The sequence below is a fragment of the Aegilops tauschii genome, chromosome 2 (genome assembly GCF_002575655.3).
Source record: "Aegilops tauschii subsp. strangulata cultivar AL8/78 chromosome 2, Aet v6.0, whole genome shotgun sequence".
Lineage (NCBI taxonomy): Eukaryota > Viridiplantae > Streptophyta > Magnoliopsida > Poales > Poaceae > Aegilops > Aegilops tauschii.
The window spans coordinates 621,100,901-621,119,583 of record NC_053036.3 but is presented as its reverse complement, the minus strand read 5'-3'; the positions used below and the strand labels follow the sequence as shown (position 1 = coordinate 621,119,583).

Below are 18,683 nucleotides of genomic sequence, written 5' to 3'. Positions count from 1 at the left end.
CCGGACTGGTAGGTGCCCCATACCCGGCAGACGTCCTGGTTGGGACCTCAGGTCTTAGTTGTTTAGGCTTGGCTGCGATGTCTGTTTGGTATTAGGCCCAGACTATCTGCGCCCCTTCATCAAATGGATAGGTGTAGCGATAGTTGTTGCTTAGACGGTGGCTTTAGTCTTGCTGTTGTATGGCTTTGTAAGGTCTTATGAAAATAATTAATAAAGTGGCCGTATGCATCGCCCAGATGCAGAGGCCGGGGGTCATCCTCCTTTTCTAAAAAATACTCCTAATATTATTAGACTTGAATATCAACGATTTCTCAGTTCATGCATAACTTATCTTCTTCACCCCCTCCGCCGCTGCTAGTAAATCAAGTTAAATGGTGCAATGTTTAGTCATGTCCATCAGCGTGAGATGAAACAACAAAATGAAACATGTATTGGCCGCATTTGCATCATGGAAAAATGTGCGCATCTTTCCCTTTTTGTTGGCCTCCTCACTAGGAACCCAACTTTGTACTACCTGATGACGCCTTGCATCAGCAAATTCGCGACAGAATAGAAACACTAGTCCAAAATCTCGGTCGCATCGCAACCTAAAAATCTTGATGAAGGGATAAGGTCGGAACCCTTTTGGCATTCTGGGAAGGCCTACGCGGCATGCATCAACATCATCATGTTCTGCCGATGAGATGGCTCGACTAAAACTGCCCGTCGCCAAGGCCAAGGACGCGGCAACATGTGCGAAGTGCGTGCGTAAGCAAGAAGCGTCGCCGTGCGAAAAAGGAAAAAGAAATGCTGGTGATTCGTCCTTGCCTACCTTGCGAGCCAAGGGCAAGCATATTATCTACTCCGTCCGTTCCTAAATATTTGTCTTTCTAGAGGTTTTAAATAGTTACCACATACAGATGTATATAGACATATTTTAGAGTGTAGATTCACTCATTTTGCATCGTATGTAGTTATTTGTTGAAATCTCTAGAAAGACAAGTATTTAGGAACGGAGGAGTATGTCAAAAAGGTTGAACTGTAGCCTGTAGGTGGCTACATAGCACGAATATATGTCGAAATCTTTTGTTCTAGCTAGACTACTAAAGGCACGCATACATGATCAAGCTATGAACGCACACCCCTAGCTCTAGCTGGATGCATCTCCTCTGGTCCCAGCTTTGAAATCCTCCGTTCTTTGCCTTGAAAATGAAGGTGAAGGTTTGTATAATACTAGTGGAACGGGAATGAACTCCAAATTCTCGTGCATGCATGCATGCGCCGGGCACGCTTGCAGTCAACAATGGATGGTTTACCAATTCCCGTACGGATTTGAAGCGCCGGACTGCGTGTACGAGCTGATTAATAACTAATTAGAAGGTGATGATGGATGACGTGCAACTATAGTGGAGATGGAACTTTCATTCCGTGTATAGCACGCGGTTAACAATGCATTCAGTCATGATCAGACGGTAGGACTTATGAACGAAGGTAGTATGTCAACCGGAGTTTTTAAGATTCCCAGATGTAACAATTAGGAGTGCGACGTTGGATACGTCCACCGGCCGGTGAAGAGATAGATACCACAAGTAGAACCTTGTGCGGCGACATCGGAGTAATGCAAGTACCCACTTGTTGTAGACTTTGATCATATCGATCAACGTGAGAAGAAACGCAAAAAAATAGGCAGTCCAAGTGGCCATGTGCGCATCTTGGCTGACTTGCATTGAGCGCCCGTCCGGACGGCCTCCTCTGTAGCAACGGAACGTCCTGCCTCCCTCTTGCCGGTGCCTTGGGAATTTTTCGGCAGAGTCCAAAATCTCGATCTTGAAAAGATAAACCCGAGAATATACTCGTGCCGATCGCCAATGGACGCGGCAACGTGCGCGAGAGCACCTAGCGCCCAACCCCAAGTGCGTGCGTGCGTAAGAAGCGTCGCCGGAAAAAGAAAGGATGGTGATTCGTCGTGCTGGCCAGGGCCCGGCAGATGGGGACGCAGCGGTACCTTGGCAAGCAAGGATATCTTACGTCAAAAAGGCTACGTGGCCACGTACCACGAATGTATGTCCATGACGCAGTCGTGATATTGCCTCTAGGCTCTAGCTTGGCTTGCACCCATTCCATCGTGCATACAGACCGTGTCCTTTCTGTCAATCTGCTCGGCTGGAAGTTTAAGCCTTGAACACGTTCGTTTTGATGGAGAAATCGGTGTGGCCGGTGTAGGTTTTGTAGAATAATGATGGGAGGAGAATTGGTGTTCGTGGTGATGCATGCAACTGGCCAAGAACGGTCCATGGGAGAGGACAAAGGTGGTGGAGCCCAGTCCAGACTGCTGATAGGTACGTGCCAGGCATGAGAAGATTTTTGTACTGCTAGTAGTCTACGAGTTTACACACGAGAGCATCTTCAACGGCCGCCGAACGCGGCGTACCGCGCGCCCATCGTCTGGTTTGGCGCGGCGGCTGTTGAAGATGCTCTGAGGAGAGTGGAGAGACACAAAAAAAAAAACATATGAATTGTCCATTTGGCCGCATGAGCGCGCACTAGACAAGGGAGTAATGTTGCATACGCGCATCTTGGCTGACCTCGGCAGGTGCGCGCATCCGGACGGCCTGCTCGACCTCTAGCAACCAAACTAGTGCTACAGAGGAAAGATAATTCACCATGTTTTCGCGCTTTGGAGTATCATCGAACGTATTCTCAGGCGAATCGACCGACGGAAAAGACCGGCCATCTCCACCGGCGACACGGCAACGTGCGCGCGCCGCGAGGGAAGCAAATCCCAAGTTCCCAACCCCAACCCTGCCCAAGTGGCCAAGTGCATGCGGGCGTCAGCAGTACGTGGAGCCTATGACGCACGTACGCATTCTCCTTCAGGCTCCATCCAACAACGCTCCTGTAGCGATTTGCTCTGCTCTGCTGGAAAGTCTCAGAATTCAACTCCACCCTTCTCTTTTCCCTTCAAAATTAAATAGGAGCCAAAGTTTGTAGAACAATAATGGAGCAGGAATTATTGGTGGCGATGAAATGATGCATGCAACAGCGACGGTCAGTGTGACAGGGACGCAGGCGGGCACATCTGCAAAGGTGTAAATACACGACGAATATCGCGTGCGATAAATTCCTACGTACTGTATCTCAAAAGACATGAATTTCCAGGTTATGACAAAGCCGCCTGTGTTTCGTCAATTTTGTGATAAGTGAGTTGAATTCCGTTTAACAAGTGCGCCTAGCCACACTGCATGGCTCTTATACCATGTCGATTACGCACACAACGAAGACGCGACTTGTCCACCCAGTTAGCTAGCTGCGACACCACGGCGTGAGAAAAACAATAGGGGTTGATTTTAGAGGTATCACAAAAGTCAGCAGCAAAGATTTGCAAACAAATGAGATATGCTGGATATTCAGATGATGGACGGATGAAATTTACCTGGATTCACAGCCGGCGGTACCACACAAAAGTTGTTAGGTATACATGTTCAGAACTCCATGCAGTTAGAGGAGCGATTGAGACCCGCTGTTAACAACGTATATTTTGCGAGATGGGCGGTTAACATTGTATTACTACGTCCTAATCATGGTATTAGGAATCTCGCTACTTTTTGCGTTCTCATCGGGATTACTCACTGAAAGCAACTCTAAAGGGAATATGCGCGAGAGAAGCTAGCGGCTAACCCAACCCAACCCAATCTAATCCAAATGTATGCGTGCGTCAGTGGCGTCGCCGGACAAAAAGAGATATAGAAACAATAGTGATTCCTCCTGGCAAGACGTGTGGACGCGGCAAGCAAGGATTATCGAAGAAAAGGAGTATGACAGTATGGTGCATTATTCTTAGCGTGCGCCCATTCCGTAGTGCATGCACACACCAAGACCCCCAGCTGGATCCATCTACTTCGCGGGAAAGGTTCAAAGTTCAGCTCATCCGTTCTTTTTCATGGAGAAAATGCGGGTGTGGTTTGTAGAATAATGGGAGAAGAATTAGTGGTGATGCATGGAACGCGACAACATCAGTCCATGCAAGGACAAAGCTGGAGTTGATTGAGACTGATAGCTATGTGCCTGGCATGAGTAGATTTTTTTAGAAGGGAAAGGGGGTGGGTGGCAAAAGTCCTATTCTGCTCTCGAGCTTAAATACTCCCTCCTGAACAGTAAAATCGAAAAAATAGTTAAAAAATCAAAAAGTTACGATTTTTTATTATGGTAAACTTTGACAAATATTTTGTATGCTTACAATATTTCAGCACCAAAAGACATTCGTGGAAGGCATGGCAAAAACAATTAGCACTCCAAAATGTTTTCAAAACAAGCATTTTTGCAACATCGTTTTGTTTTTTTGCCATGACTTACACAAATTTCATTTCGTGCTGAAATTTTGTAACCATACAAAACATTTGTCAAAGTTCGCCACAAAAATATTTCAGAATTTTTTGAATGTTTTTACTTTTTATTTATTTTACTGTTCACGAGGGAGCATTTGAGCTCGGGTGTAGATACTCCATGTCTGGTGGGGGTGCCTTTACATTGTGCAATTAAACAAGATGTTAAAGTTTTACAAAACATGGAGAGAGAGAGAGAGAGAGATAGATGATTATTGGACATCTCAATGTAAAACAAGTATTGAAATCCTACAATCGGAAGAGGTTCTACATGGTCCCATAAGATCAATGGCACATAATCTTATGCCCCACAAAAAAAGGCACACAATCTATGAATACTAGAGATGATACCCTGCGCGTTGTTGCGGGGATCGGTTCAAATTTTTTTAGTGAACTTTGTTTATGTGAAACAATAGAATTTGGACTAACAATATATGAATTGAAACTAGCTTATAGTATCATATTTGCTTATTCTGAAGGTGTATAATATTTATTAAATATGAGTAGTATGCATGGTGCATTTTAATGTGGGTCTTTTCTCATGCAGGCATGGTGGCATCATGTGGCATATTTGTATGTTAAAAGAATTGAAGATAGTGGGGATCAATTATTAGGTTATCCATGGTGGGATGATGAGGCGGCATAGTTGCATGTTGAGAGAATTAGAGTTTGTGGGAATCAACAATTTAGGTATATAGGATTAGTTCATTGCGTATGAAAAGACATGACGCCATGATGTTCATTCATTTTCCTTCTAAAATACTTTATTGGTCCCTCACCCAGATAATGCACATGGTCACATTTGCTATTTAGGAGTATATTCACGTTTTCACCCTTTTGATGGGGAAATCGGGGTGGGGCTTGTAGAATAATGGGGGGAGAATTAATGGTGATGTATCAAACAAAGTCAGAAAAGAGTTTATGTACATCACAAGCATTGCCATAGCCAAAACAACAGGACCACTCTCCCGGGATTATACCCCCTCCGGTCATTTTTCGTCTGCGTATAAGTTTTTCCTAAGTCAAAGTATTTTTACTTTCTCCTGCAAAAAGAAAGTATGTTTAGTTTGACCAAACTTATAGGAAAAAATATCAACATTCACAATAGCACATAAATATAGTTAGATTCATTACGAAACGTAGTATATATATTTGGTATTGTAGATGTCGATATGTTTTTAACATAATTTTGGTCAAACTTTGCAAAGTTTGACTTGACACAAATATAATGCACGGAGTAAAATGGACCGGAGGAAGTATTACACTAACATGACGTGCTCTGGCATTTACGCAAACCGACGCTTCTTTCTTGATGTTAGAGAAGATTATAGTGGTCCTCGTGTATCGGAAGACCCCGGCATTGTGTTTGTGACAATTGCGGCTAGCAACACCGCGTTGCTTAAGTGTGATGTTGAACACACAAATTCCCAATGTATAGACTACTTCTGCCCAATCCGCTGTCCCGTTGTCCTGGCATGTGGGTTTGATTTGTCTGTATAGAAAAAACATACTCCGTACTAAAGTTATACTAGAGATGCGTCAATTAACATGGGTCTGAGAGAATAATAAACATACTAAAAACCGTCATGGCGTCACCACATTAGTCACAGAGTGAAAATTAAATGAAGCATCTTTGTTATATTTTTCAATAAGAGGGGCCACATGACCCCATTTTCATTATGAAAATGAAGTTTTTGTTTACTGGGAAAGAGCAACAACAGCTTACATCTCCGAACATACTACATCACGGATGTCAAAGAAACACCAAGCAATACCTTAACACTAACAACATCAATGCAACAATCATCACTTTCATATCCAAAGAAAAGTGATCTATCTTAAATCGAACCAACACCAGCAGAATGGGGGTCCAAAACACTCACAAGCATCTTCGGTACTGTCAAAGTTAAATCGTGTTATTTATTTCAACAAAGGTGATAAACTTATGGTGAGCTCGTCAATCCTAAATCTTTGTGGCTGTAGTGTTCTGCAGACGTTGCCTGAGTGTACGTGCGGGTGCAGCTTCCAAACAAAACAGGGGGAAGATTTTTTACCTGTTGCTTTCTAGAAAAAAAAAAGGGTGTTTGATTCTTTAATTGTAGTAAAGTTATCACAATGTCAAGCAAATAATTTTAAAACACAAAGTCAAGCAAATAAGTTAATGGGCGGTTAAAATGTGCACGGCTCTGCAGTCGTCGGTAGACAACAAAAGATGTTCGATGGTACTGAAAGCGCCATGCTGCTAGAGCAACGATTTGGACCTGCAGTTAGCAATTTAACAAGTTGTATTTCATGAGATGGGCAGTTTAACAATGCATTAGGTCCTAATCATGTGTTAGGACTCGTGAGGGAGGTGCCGATGGGGCTCGCTCGCTGTCAAAGAAAACATCAATGAGTAAGTGATTAGAAGCAGTCCAAAATCTTGGACACCTTTTGGTTTTGCCATCGAGATCACTGACTGGCTGAAAGCACCTCTCAGGTGGAGCACAGCCGGACAGCTTCAGAGTTTCTATTAGTAAATGTAAAGTTGAACGAGGGACCAATCTAGCTAGCCGCCTGAATTTTGCATCGATCTCATCTGACTCGCTCAAGCTGCCGCACCTCCGGTTTATTTATTTCAGCACTTACTTGTCACCGAATTCACTGAAAATTCCAAGTGGGCAGTTCTATTTAATTTTTCTTCACACTGTGATTCCATTCTACATCTGCAACAGAGGAGGAAATCGGTGGCGCGCGCCGACTAGGAGATGATGCACGAGTTGGGGTCCTCGTCGGCGCTGCAGGCGTGGTGGTACGGCGGCGGCGGGTACCAGAACGGAGGCGGGTACACCACCTGCGCCTTCTTCTCGCCCTCCTTCTTCTCGCCTTCCTTCTTGGCGCCGTCCTTCTTCTCCTCCTTGGCCGGGCCGACGGAGATCATCTGTGCCATGGGGAACTTGCTGCGCAGCCTTTCGACGAGGACGACGGGGTCGACGGTGCCGATGACCGTCATCTTCTGGTCCTTCATGTCCACGGCGATATGGTCGATGCCTGAGGAAGAGCGACAGTTGTCGGTTAGGCGCATGATGACAGAACAGACTGGTGCGCTACGATGAAGATCCTGGCCAGCTCCTCTGCACGATCAGGACAGAACCGGAGAAGAAGGAGAAACAGGGGATTACTACCTTGGAGGGTGGAGACGACCTGCATCGCCTTCTGCTTCTGCCTGTCGTCGTGCACGTCCAGCTTCAGCACAACCTGAATTCCCCGGCCGCCAAACAAGAAAACATGATCAGCAAACATGAGCAGGAATCAAGAGCCGTACTGAAATCAGAAGAGAAAGAAATCCCAAATCCCAATTCGGTCGATTGTAAGCAACAAACCTTCTTCTCCGCCATGGATCCAACCTGGCCGGCGCTGACGAACGTCGGCGGGTGGGAGCTCAGGGAACCGGCGATGGGCAAGGAAGAAAGCGCGGTCTGATTTGGGAGACACAGGGCCGGCGGATTCTTATAGGCGGCCAGGGCGGGGCCGGCACGCACGTGACCAAGCTCGCGGCGCAAAAAGTCTCGGGCGGACGGGTTCCTTTCAAAGACAAGTGTGGCGGCAAAGATGGCGCTGCGTGACAGCGGAGGGGAGGCCGGTGGATAGCCAGCCGCACCCCGGGTTAAGGGTAATTGTAACCAGGGTTTAGGGGCTTGTTTATTGGTGCTGATCATCGTGTTCCTGCGGAGCGGTGGGCGGTCGTCGCGTCAACGGGCCGGCGGAGTCTCCGTGGTTGCTTGATTGCGAGCGTACTGACTGATTTAATCGGGAGCCTGTGCTGTCGCTGGTTGGCGGTTGCTTATAGTAGAAGTCTAGAGTGCTCATCCCCGGCCCAGTCCCTCCTGCCTGCAGACGGCATCGCCATTACTGCCACAACAGCGACGGCAAATGGCCATGCCGCCACAAAAAATAAAAAGAGGGAAGACGATATTAGTTGCTGACCACAACTGTTCCATGAATGCTACGCGCCGCGATCTTCTCTTCAAATGTTTTAAACCAACTTTTTTCTTGCGGGGGGTGTTTGGAACGATTCAACTTTGGGCACTTCATGCCCGGTCGTCTCTCATATGCTTTCTGAAACAATCCAAGGATAATTAGCGGCGATGAGGGCTGAGGCAGCACAAGTCCGTGCGAGGACAATTGTGGAGTCCACGTACACTGGCTGATAGCCACCGGTAGCTGACGAATCGTACTACGCTCCATTCCTCGCCGCCGTCGTGTTGTTGAAAAGATGGCAGTGCGGGCGCTTGAAGCGGCAGAGAACTATGGATGGCTGAGCATATACAGACGCTGCGGCTGGGAGTCAAATTAACACATGCATGAGCTTTCACGTGGGACCGGGCGGTGGAAAATTACCACCGGAAAAGAATCACACGCGCACTGAAGCTCAACGGGGGAGTATCTGGTCGATCTCACCTCCAACTGTCACCTAATTCTACCGCTTTTGTTGTTTTTGCCCAGAAAGAGAGATTTAAATTACTAGCTCATGATAGAAGCACAATCACGGTCGCTGGACTCCGCCATGGCTCACTACTTGTTTTTTTTTCTTTCTAATGTACTACTCCCTCCGTCCCATAATGTAAGATGTTTTTTGACATTACAATAATGTCAAAAAACGTTTTACATTATGGGACAGAAAGTCAAAAAACATCTTACATTATGGGACGAAGGGAGTACTTGTTTGTTACTACCTACTCCCTTCGTCCGGTGAAGAGTGTACATCTAGTTTTAAAATTTATCCACAAAAGAGTGTACTTCTATCTTCCTAATGTACTTTAAAGTAGAAAAAAAAATACTTCTCTCTCATTACACGGTAGTCAAGACCAATAGCAATCTACACATGGTCTTTCTTAATTTCTACATGCACTTAGCTTATTGGGGGTTGGTTAATTAAAGAGGAGAGATGGTGGCTTGCACCTTTCCAACGCATTTTTTACTGAACTCCATAATTTGTCTGTCTTAAAATTTCTATATGTATACTCTTCACCGGACGAAGGGAGTAGTTCACAACTATTTACACTATATTCGACTAGTATATTTTAGTTGCTATATATTACCTTGTGCATATTTATGCTAAATTTCATTATTTTCATAGACCGACAACCTGGACCCATTTCGTGGGAAACATACATCAGTTGGATCTTATTAAATTATGTCAAATAACCTGCCTTTTTTTATCAAATCATGTAAATTTATCTCAAAAAATAAAAATTGTGCTCCCGTGCTCTGTCAGTTAGTCCCTAAGGAAGACATCTCCCACTTCTCTACCTATTGACTAGGCGCCATCCTGATATGTCGGTATGACTTGTTGGAAAAAATAATAATAGAGTAAATAATGTTACAACATCACAACTTAGGGCATCTCTGGCAGATCCCAAAAACTACTCATATTTAGAGAGGAAAATTGATGCTTGAGCTTTTCACAAAATAAAGAAGTGATGCTTAAGCCCAAAAGACCCAACTAGGAAATCCCCTAAACCCAAAACTTACTAAATTTGAGTTTGATCCCAAAATCCCCCCCCCCCCCCCCCCCCCCAAAAAATAGTCTGTGCCACTCGGCAGACTATAACCCGCATGGCACTTCCCACCCGACCCGACGATGTCGTCCCGTTAGTCGCCGCCGGGATACCCCTTCCTTGATAACCGACAGAGTTGGTAGGCCATCCCCACGGCACCACTAGGCACCATCGATGGCACCCGAGACCTGCTGGTGGCCACAAATTTGGCGACACAACCTCGAAAAAGGCGATGACAAGGAAGGAACTTATCGGTAGTACAGTGTCGACGACTTCTACTTGTGATAGTGTCGGGATTTATAAGCTCAATGGGAAGGATGATGTAGTACAGTAGCAGATAGTCTTTTTGTCCGTTAAGAAGCAATACTTATCGAACCATGGTTTACCCAAGGGAAAGGGTGATGTAGTATAGGGCCAATTGGCAGCTGAGATTAAGGCTCTCATGGTTGATAAAGAGTTTGTTCGCAGAAGATTAGTCGCTCACAAAATAGGGTAGCAGATTCGATAGCGTTTATAGCCGTACGGACTCCTGTACATTTGTATGGTTGCATTGTGGACCTCCATGTATTGAGGACCTCATGCCTCTAGATTGTAACCCTATACTATGGAATAAACTATTTCTCATCGCAAAAAAGAAGAAGTAAAAAAGACACGGCCGCCCTGGCGGGCGTAAGATGGAGGAGAGTCTTAGTAGACAGATTGCAAATGAATCCAATCAGTATCAATTCCATTGATGATTATTCCACAGCGGGAAGGGGCGCAAATGCGGGAGGAAACCTTCGTGTCGGTTGCGGGCTTGGCAATCGCACGTGTAATTACAAAGAGGGAATTATCTCCTTGTACATGGCCATGGCCATGGCCTTGTCGAACAGAAGGCGGCGCGGCGGGCTTTCCGCGAGGCGGTATATGCGAGCTGCGAGCTGTACATGGCCATGGAGGAGGAAGACGTGGTGGAGTAGTACCGGCGGGCGGGCAAGCTCCACACCTACGATCCGGACAAGGAGGTGCAGAAGCGCCTTGCCAGGGTCGCCAAATCCTACCCGTATCCATGGCCCAAGAAGATAGCCCCAATGATCGAACAATATACAAAGTTTCTGGAAGAAGACGAGGACGACCATAGGATCCGACTTTATTCGTTCCTTGGGTAAGAAAAAGATTACTAGTACTCCCTTTGTCCCACTAGCAATTATATCATGAGACAGAGGGACTAATTTTCATGTTTTTTCTGTCTGATCACTAAATTGGATTATTTTCCTAACGTGGAACAAAAACATTCCAATGATAGCAAGGTATCTCCGCAACTTTAGTTTCTCAGATCAGATTAGAAGAAGAAAAAACTTCAGTCTTGGGTTGACGATCTGAGTGTATCACAAAGTCAAGCAATGTTTTTTTTAATAAAAACCTAAAAGTCGAGCAAATAGGTTAACGAAATGCGCACGCCTCTGCGGTCGTCGGCGGAGACTGAAAGCGCCATGCGGTTAGAGCAGCGATTACGACCTGCGGTTAACATTTTAACAATGTGTATTTCGTGAGATGGGCAGTTAACAATGCATTAGGTCGTAATCATGTGTTAGGACTCGTGAAGGAGGTGCCGATGGGGCTTACTCGCTGTCAAAAATCTTGGAAACCTTTTCGCTTTGTCATCAAGATCACTGACAGGCTGACTGAAAGCAACTGACAGGTGGAGCAGAGCTTAAGAGTTCAGAGTTTCTATTCGCAAGTGTGAAGGTTCAGGAGAGACCAATCTAGCTAGCCTGACGCGCTCAATCTCTTGCACCTTCAATTTATTTATTGGGCTTCACTATTTTCTTTCCACACCAGAGAGCAGAGCACTTGATCTAATTATTTCACTACTCTGTTATCACATTGGAGAGCAGAGCACTCGGTGAACTTTCACTCAAAATCCAACTCCAGCAGTTCTATCTAGTAGTAATTCTACACTACACACTAATAAATTCCATATCTGCACTTTATAAACTAAGCAGATGCACAAGCACAGCAGCCGGATCACTGGCGCAAAATCCTTAAACGGCCTTAAGTATGGTGCACGCCGTCGATCACCGTAGCAGGCATGGTCGACCGGCAGGCAGCAGAGCACACGGCCAGCTACAAAATGTACAAGGGAGCGGCGCGCGCCGATCAGCAGATGACGCAGGAGCTGGGGTCCTCCTCGGCGCTGTGGTTGTGGTAGTACGGGTGCGGGTGGTACAGCGGCGGCGGCGGCGGGTACCACGGCGTGTACACCGGGATCGGCTCCTTCTTGTCGCCATCCTTCTTGCCGTCGTCCTTCTTGGCGCCGCCGTCCTTCTTCTCCTCCTTGGCCGGGCCGACGGAGAGCATCTGCGCCGTGGGGAAGAGCTTGCTGCGCAGCCTGCCGACGAGGTCCACGGGGTCGACGGTGCCCACCACCGTCATCTTCTGGTCCTTCATGTCCACGGCGATCTGGTCGATGCCTGAGGCAATGGACAGTCGTGGTCATCGAACATGTCAAGCTGAGACATGATGAAAATCCTGGCAATCGCCTCCATGGAGAAGGAGAAGAGAAGCAGGGGATTCTTACCGTGGAGAGTGGAGACGACCTTGAGAGCCCTCTGCTTCTGCTTGTCGTCGTGCAGGTCCAGCTTCAGCACGACCTGAATTCCGCGGCCGCCAACAAGAAAACAAGATCAGCAAACCGGAGCACAGCAACCAAGCAAGAGGTGCAACCAAAGTAAATCAGAAGAGAAAGAAATCGTAATTCGATCAACCATGCTGTAAGCAACGGACCTTCTTTTCCGCCATGGATCCAACCTGGCCGGAGACGTTGGCGGGCGGGGGTGAAGGGAACCGGCGTGCGGCGCTTCGTCTGGATCGGCGACGGGGAAGGAAGAAAGCGCGGTGTGATCTTGGACTTGGAGACAGACAGGGGAGTGACTCTGAGCACTGGGCGGGCGGGTGGATTTATAGGCCGTGGCACGGCGGGGCACGCAAGCACGTGACAAACCTCGCGGCGAAGCTTCCGGAGACTGGCCCGCGTGACGGAGAATCCCGGCGGTTCACCGGAACCAGAAAACCGAGCCGGACGCCTCGTTGTCTCGGTCGCTTCTTCTGTGGTGGCTTGCGACTGGACTCGGGCGCGTCCACTGGTGGGGAGCGGAGCCGTGTCCCGTGTGCTTGCGCGTGGAGACCCGGCGACAGATACGGGGCGGCGTCAACGGCGTGGCCTGCCGGAGTGTTGGTACGCGTCCACGTCGGGCCCTGGTGGCTTGATTGCGAGCATATGGACTGACTGACTGACTGACTGACTGACTTTAATTGGGAGCTGTCGCTGGTTTGAAGTGGGTTCGTCCCTTGTCCCGCCTGACTGCAGATGCAAATCACCGTTATTATGACAAGAGCGACGGCACTGGAGCCGCCAGCCATGGCCAGGAAAAAAGAAGAAGACGATTTCTGGTCCTCGGTCACCGCCACTGTTCCTTGAATACTATACCTATACGTCCTGCCTTCAACTAGAATACTGCTGAATACCCCATATCTGGAAGATGCTTCAGGAGAGATGCAAAGGCACAGACAGGAGCTGCAAGAGTTGAGTGACTCACACCGACACCGACCGGCATCAGAAGAGAACAATCACGAGCCGACGTACATGCAAATCTGTAGGAGACCAACAACATACCGCGTACGACCGGCCCCCGCTTTAGCAACCGTGCCTCCAGCCTCCAGGGTCAAGGCAACAAGAGGATCCATCAACGCACAAGAAAAACTGGCCATGGGTGCACATCGTTGCGATCCGCCTGCACGGCTGGACCAACTTTTGGTTTTTTTAATACTAGCAGTGAGTGTAACATGACGTTAAAGCTTTCCTGTGCACATGTGCAGATGGACATGTTCCAACACTCCACCTCCAAGCCACCTTGCCGGCTAGCTACACCCTCAACAGGCGTACCAACAGAAGCTGGGATACAATGTTAAAAGGGCCGGATATTATTAATTATTGCCATGATCAATTATTTGCCTGCACAAATCTTAAGTCCTGGGCCGCAAACGGTGGAGCACACATCGCTCTCACCGGCCTGACGTTGAAAACCTGACATCATGGTCTCCTACCTGGCTTACCTCACCAACATACCACCTCCGTGTAGGTGAATAAGTCACTCGCGTAGTTCTAGATCATTGATTTAAGGAATTAAATATGTGTTATATGTCATGAAAAGTATATCACTAAATTTCTATACGGACATAGTTTCTAAATATATATTATTTGTCACATATAATACATATTTAGATAGTTAAATCGTCGACCTAGAACTACGCAAATGACTTATTCAGCGAGACGGAGGTAGTACCTCATATACACTAGCTTCTTACATTATCGGACGGAGGGATCCGTGACAGAATCTCATATCTTCTATATCTTCGAGGGATCCATGACAGAATGGGCAGCACGTACTACGACAGGATAGACCTTTAAATGCAGTTATCGCACATGAGCCGGCAACGGTTTCTGGTTTCGTCTCGAAGCCTATGTCGCTAATACTCGAATCAGCGTATGCGGTTTTCGAAACCGCTTGCGCTAATGATCCAACACAAGCGTTATATGCACACAAACCGTCTTCAATGGTAGGATGCCCAGAGGAGGTTGCGTATTTGGAACCGCCTTCAAGATTTTCAAGGGTTGTCGTTCTATTTTATGATCAGCCCTGATTTTGAAATTCACATAAAACTAAACAATTATCATACTATTTTACAAAACATCAGACGAGTTTACATACAGTACGGCTTAAAACATGAAACAAGCGATATAAGATAGAAAACAAAGTAAAACATAGTATTAAACATGAAAACAAGTGCGAATGATTTTGACACGTCGACCGGGGTTCTCCCCCCTATCCGCTAGATCCCAGCGTGGTTAACTTCATTCAATGCGGTCAAAGAAGAGGAACGCTGCCGTTTGCCTCCATCCACGCACCCCACTGCAAGATACCAAACACAACCGCAAAACTAGACTTCAAAGCCACACGGGAGAGTGTCGTGCGTCGACCATTGGACACAAATCTCACCGGACCCGGAGACCGGGAAGAAGGCCGAGCCACCTGCTCCTCAGTGTTTCCCATGAGGAAGAGCAAAAGCAGATTATCCCGACATGGCGCCATCTCCATCATTGATGCAGCACCTCTCACAGAAAACTACGCCTACCCTATCTCCCTGTCGAAATGAAGATGTCGGGGTCCCCGCTCGCTCTCGCCCCTGGAGCAAAAGACGAGGAGGATGAGGACCCATGGTGTCTTGCAATGGGTCCCAGGAGAGCGAATGAAGCGGTTGAAGACTAGGGAAGTTCCATCTTGATATGACTTATCAAGTGTGGTTGTAGCCCTTGGCCACTAGAGATCAAATTCTTAAGTTTTTACGATTTTCATATGTCATTAAATTAGATTTGATTTGTCTAACTGGGATGAAAACATTCCAACAATAGAGAGGTATCTCCGAAACTACAGTCCCCGAATCGGGTAAAAAAGAACCAGTCTTTAGTTTACCCTCTTTGCGGGGAGTCTTCGGCCCTGTTTGTTTCAGCTTTGATCTGATTCGAATCACCGGGGGATTCACTTTGGTAGCAAAGCGAATTCACAGTTATATAAGACCGTGTTTGTTTCAGCTTTGATTGGATTAGAATCACCTATAGTTTCGCTTCAGTGGTAAAGTTGACTCACCACCGAAGTACAGTTTGAGGTGCTTCAGCAAATTGCACTAAAAATGGCCTGAATCGAGATTCAACTTCACTAGCAAAGTTGATTCGAAATGGCTGTTTGTTTCAGATTCCGGATCCAGCCTCACTGGCAATGCTGATTCACAATAGTTGTTTATTTCATATTCCAGATTAAGCTGAATCTGGTTTCTGAAGTTCAAACCAACAGGGCCTTCCATTGACTTTGTGAGTGCATCTTGTTGTTTGTAGAGAAAAGATTTGATTTTTTTTCGAAAATAAAGCAGAACTATGGCAAAGTCAGCCCAATATAGAGTGATGAACGGATAACATGTGCATGGGTTCGCAGCCGTCCGTAGAACACAAAAGATGTTCGATACAATCATACAAAATGAAAACCCTATGCAGTTAGAGCAGCGATTAAGAGCAACTCCAACGGGCCGACCCAAACGGATGGCGATTTCGTCCGCTTTTTGTCCGTTTGGGTTGGCCGCCCGCCCGGCGTCCGCCCTGTTTTTCATATGGGTCGGCAGCGCGCCCAACGCGCCGACCCATATGTGCAGGCGTGGCCGGCTGGCCGCCCAATACATTGCATTCAACATATTATGAAATGAAAATTTAACAAGCAAAATAGTTTAGCCGCCCAAATAAATAGTATAGTTTTACAGGCCAAATAAAAATAAAAATGTTTCACATAGTTTTGCAAACGAATAAAATAAGATACATCTATTGATTGCCAACATGAGTCCACATATGCTCAACCAAATCATTTTGCAGTTGCACGTGAGTTTCCCAATCACGCATGTCTTCATGAAACTGAGTGAACTGCTCAAATGTTGCCGCTACTCCATGCTCAGGCACAACATTCTCACCCTGAAACTGAAAGCCTTGATCGTACAGACGTTCCGGGCGCTCGTCTTCTACGATCATATTGTGCATGATCACACAAGTAGTCATCACCTCCCATAGTTTCTGCGTGCTTCAAGTAATAGCAGGATACCGAGCGATGCCCCATCGAGATTGCAAAACACCAAAGGCATGCTCGACATCCTTTCTAGCACTCTCTTGCTCTTGGGCAAATCTTTTCCTTTTCTCTCCGACAGGGTTGGGTATTGTCTTTACAATAGTGATCCACTGAGGATAGATACCGTCACCCAAATAGTACCCTTTGCGGTAGTTGTGGCCGTTGACAGTAAAGTTCACCGGTGGGCTGTTGCCTTCGGCAAGCCTAGCAAACACCAGCGAGCGCTGAAGCACGTTGATATCATTGTGTGATCCAACCATGCCAAAGAAAGAGTGCCAGATCCAGAGATCTTGAGACGCCACGGCCTCTAGTATGACAGTGCAAGCCCTGACATGTCCCTTATACTGCCCTTGCCAAGCAGAAGGGCAGTTCTTCCACTCCCAGTGCATGCAGTCTATGCTGCCAAGCATCCCCGGGAAGCCCCTGCTAGCATTCATCGCCAACAAACGGGCTGTATCTTCAGCTGTCGGCTCTCTCAAGTACTCAGGGCCAAACACAGCAATCACAGCCTTGCAGAACTTATACAGGGACTCTAGGCATGTAGACTCTCTCATACGGACGTACTCGTTAATCAGATCGCCGGGCACTCCGTATGCAAGCATTCGGATGGCGGCAGTGCATTTCTGATAGGAGGAGAAACCAATCTTGCCGACGACATCCTCTTTGCACTCGAAGTAGTCATCATAGCCGACCACTCCCTCTCTAATACGATTGAAAACATGCCTACTCATACGGAACCGGCGGCGGAATTTGTGATGTTTGAACAACGGGTTTGTTGTATCAAAGTAGTCCTTCCAGAGAAGGAAATGCCCGCTCTCCCGGTTACGATTCAACGCCGGAAGGTGGCCCGGAATGGAGCCACGGAACAACGGCCGCTGGTTGTTGAGGTGGTGATGGACCAACACGGCAGCCAATATCTCCTCCTCGTCGTTGGACGACGAATCGTCGGAGACGCAAATGAAATGGTGGAAAAAGAACTCGTCGGCGGAGTCCATTTTCGTACCTTGGCAAACTGTCGAACAGCTTGCGGGCGTCGAAGAAGGAGACGGCCGGCGAGGGGAGACGCGGCGCCCACAGACCAGCTAGCTGCCCTGCTGGAGTCCGATGAGTGTGACGGCGTCCGACGAGCGTGCCGGTCGTATGTGGCGGGGGCGGCGAGGCTTCTTCTTGGTTGCGGGCGGCTGGGCGGTGGAGGAAGCGACGGCGGGAACCAGTTTGCTCCCCGGCGGCAAAGCAGCGGCGGCGGGCGACTGGGGGCAGGAGCGGCGTTGCTGGGCGGATGTGGAGGCGGCGGCAGCTGGAAGAGTCGCCGGCAAAAATGGGCGGCGGCGTCGGTGACGGAGGAGGCGGGGGCCAGGGTTGCTTGTTGGCCGGGGGGAGGGGAGGCCAATGTGCCACAGACCAGCGGGCCCGGGGACAGGAGTAGGTGAGCGCGGGCGTCCGTCGCGTGTCCGCGCCGACGCAAATCAGGCTAAAAAATGGGCCGGGAATGAGTCGCCCGCGGACGAAAAACGGACGCGCGTCCGTTTGGGTCGGCGCGTTGGGCCGCCTTTTCTGTCCGCGCCGACCCAAACGGACGGCCGCAGACGAAATGGGTCGCCCCATTGGAGTTGCTCTAAGACATGCAATTGACAATGTATTTTATGTGAGATGGACGGTTAGCAATTTTATAGGTCATAATCATGCCGAGGAAAACACACGTGAGTAATAAAAACAGTATAAAAGCTTGGAAACCTTTGGCTTTGTCGTTGAGGTGACTGACTGGTTGACTGAAAGCAACTCTCAAATGGGCTTCAGAGTTCAAACTTTTTACTGGTAAATGAAAAGATGCACGAGGGACCAATCTCGCTGGCCGCCTTAATTAAGTTCTCTTCTCTTTGTGGCTGGCTCGCTCAATCTGCTGCACCTCCGGTTTATTTGTTTCAATACTTTCTTATCACTAATTTTGGGCAATACATTGGTACTTAAATTCACCTAAAACTACTATTCTACAATTACTAGAAGAACGCTCGTGCGTTGCAACGGGCCATATTAACTTTAAAAGTTCAATATCAATTATGTTAATATTACATTTAATA

General features: G+C 47.4%; 2 protein-coding genes across 2 annotated transcripts; both read right to left on the bottom strand.

The window, feature by feature from the left end:
* Positions 1-6,954: 6,954 nt before the first annotated feature.
* Positions 6,955-8,015, bottom strand: LOC109753564 (heavy metal-associated isoprenylated plant protein 39). Its single transcript, XM_020312486.3, has 3 exons — positions 7,724-8,015; positions 7,526-7,598; positions 6,955-7,391 (listed from the first exon to the last, which is right to left on the bottom strand). The coding sequence occupies exons 1-3, from the start codon at positions 7,736-7,738 to the stop codon at positions 7,102-7,104; spliced, it is 378 nt and encodes a 125-aa protein (XP_020168075.1). The 5' UTR covers positions 7,739-8,015; the 3' UTR covers positions 6,955-7,101.
* A 3,649-nt stretch (positions 8,016-11,664) lies between these two features.
* On the bottom strand, positions 11,665-12,841 carry LOC109753563 (heavy metal-associated isoprenylated plant protein 39). The gene is made up of 3 exons (XM_020312484.4): positions 12,668-12,841; positions 12,462-12,534; positions 11,665-12,354 (listed from the first exon to the last, which is right to left on the bottom strand). The coding sequence occupies exons 1-3, from the start codon at positions 12,680-12,682 to the stop codon at positions 12,041-12,043; spliced, it is 402 nt and encodes a 133-aa protein (XP_020168073.1). The 5' UTR covers positions 12,683-12,841; the 3' UTR covers positions 11,665-12,040.
* Positions 12,842-18,683: the final 5,842 nt, after the last annotated feature.

Excerpts from the sequence above, each read along its gene's own strand:
- LOC109753564 (XM_020312486.3), bottom strand. Across the intron at positions 7,392-7,525 it reads GGTCGTCTCCACCCTCCAAG|GCATCGACCATATCGCCGTG; the intron begins GTAGTAATCCCC and ends GCTCTTCCTCAG.
- LOC109753563 (XM_020312484.4), bottom strand. Across the intron at positions 12,355-12,461 it reads GGTCGTCTCCACTCTCCACG|GCATCGACCAGATCGCCGTG; the intron begins GTAAGAATCCCC and ends CCATTGCCTCAG.